General features: G+C 32.5%; 1 protein-coding gene across 5 annotated transcripts in view; it reads left to right on the top strand.

The window, feature by feature from the left end:
* The window catches only part of SPIRE1 (spire-type actin nucleation factor 1), a 146,699-nt gene that overhangs the window by 2,872 nt on the left and 142,005 nt on the right, over positions 1 to 1,822 (top strand). For 4 of the 5 annotated variants that reach the window (XM_014540273.1, XM_014540275.1, XM_014540274.1 and 1 more), the window contains 2 exons: positions 272 to 353; positions 999 to 1,223. In XM_014540273.1, the coding sequence (XP_014395759.1) occupies positions 272 to 353; positions 999 to 1,223 (307 nt within the window). The remainder of the gene's footprint in view (positions 1 to 271; positions 354 to 998; positions 1,224 to 1,822) is intronic. The other variant, XM_014540277.1, reaches the window with a different exon arrangement.

Below are 1,822 nucleotides of genomic sequence, written 5' to 3'. Positions count from 1 at the left end.
TAATTAAGTTAATAACAACGTACCTACCTATATAGTTTAAGTTTAAAAAATTTGGCTCTCAAAAGAAATTTCAATCGTATTCTTGATATTTGGCTCTGTTGACTAATGAGTTTGCCGACCACTGATTATTTTAATTATGCGAGGAAAATAGGGGCCTTTTGAGGGGCTTTATCCTGTTTACTTATGTTGAGGTCTTAGTTCCATTATTGACATTTTGCTTAACTATAATTTTGTTTCCTAATTTGTTCTGATTTTCTTTCTTCCTTTCTAGGATAATGTTGATCAAGAACCCCCTCCCTCTCCAAAACAACCAGTTTGTTTTACTGATAGACAATCAACGTTGTTAAAAAAAAGTATGTGTTTTGTTTTTTGTTTTTTTAACATTTAGTTGTGGATAGTACTGAGGATATATGTGCTATAGTATTTGGTATTTGTTAGAAAACTTTTCAGTTTTTCCCCCCCAGAATTAAATACTTATATTTTTGTGAGTAATCATCCAAAAAAACTGAGATTCTATTTTCTATGAAGTATGTCAGAAGATTTAATGTATAGCACAGTGGAAGCAAAAACACCTATTTTACATGTTTTAATGATACATTTTATAAAAATTGTATACCCTTGCTTTTTTAATGGTAATGTAATTATTTCACAAGTGCACTTTGCTGAGTTGAGATAATTGTCTGAGTTGGTTTGTGGAGGTGAAGGAATGTTGGATAAGCCACTAACAGCAGAGGCATCCTAAACCTTGGCTCTGACTCCTCTCTAACTCGGAGAAAGTAGCCAGAATGTAAACTCAGAAAAAGGTGTCATACTATGTTTCTTTTTTGCCCTGGGTGCAAATGGTCCTGGTATACAGTAAATGTGTTATTTTTCTGCCCCCCATCCACCCCTCATGCTGTCTTTGGTTTTATTTCTGTCAAGTTATTATTTCCTATTGTCTTGATCACATTTCTTAAGTTATTTGGCAGTTTCCTCATATATATTGCTACACTTTGCAGCTAATATTGATCCAACACGGAGGTATCTTTACCTTCAGGTTTTGGGTGGAAAAGCTTTCTTGGAACATCTGCAAGAACCTGAGCCTTTACCAGGACAAGTTTGTTCAACCTTTACATTATGTTTGCATTTTCGAAACCAACGTTTTCGTTCTAAACCTGTTCCATGTGCCTGTGAACCAGATTTTCATGATGGCTTTTTACTTGAAGTACACAGAGAAAACTTAGGTAAGGAACAATAATAAATTGTCTTTAGTTGAGTAAATCTTTGTGAGGTTTCCTTGCAGAACAATAATAACATGCTGTAAGGGGAGATTTATAATGGATGACCCTCCCTCTCTAGACTTTAAAATATTTTTTCCCCTCCATTGCTCTTTTCTATTTAAACTACTTCTGACTACTTTCTTGCTTTATTTTCTGGTAATTAATTTTCCCTGAAGATTATTTTTTGACTGTTTTAATGGTTGGTTGTTTAGAATGAACGTTTAAATATATATTAGGTGCATGGTACTATGCTAGGCAAGTCCTAGAGAAATAGTGGGGAATAAGACATGATCCTTCTCATTTATGAAAAGTAACTACGTTTATGATATTATCTAACTTTAAAAAATCAAAATTTAAACATGAATCTGTAACTCATTTTTAGAACTTTAAAATTATAATACTTGATTCCTGTAATTGTTTTACACTGTTTCTTCCTATAAGGTTGTTTCATACATTTTGTCAGTATAGAAATTTTTATAATATATTTGTAAACTTAGCAAAGTTGTAGAATTATACCTTCAGAATTTTAGATTACTAGGATGGCTAATGCAGTGCTAAAATGT

This window comes from Myotis brandtii, unplaced genomic scaffold (assembly GCF_000412655.1).
Source record: "Myotis brandtii unplaced genomic scaffold, ASM41265v1 scaffold240, whole genome shotgun sequence".
Classification (NCBI taxonomy): domain Eukaryota; kingdom Metazoa; phylum Chordata; class Mammalia; order Chiroptera; family Vespertilionidae; genus Myotis; species Myotis brandtii.
The sequence above is the reverse complement of the archived record's forward strand: the minus strand, read 5'-3'. Positions and strand labels throughout refer to the sequence as shown.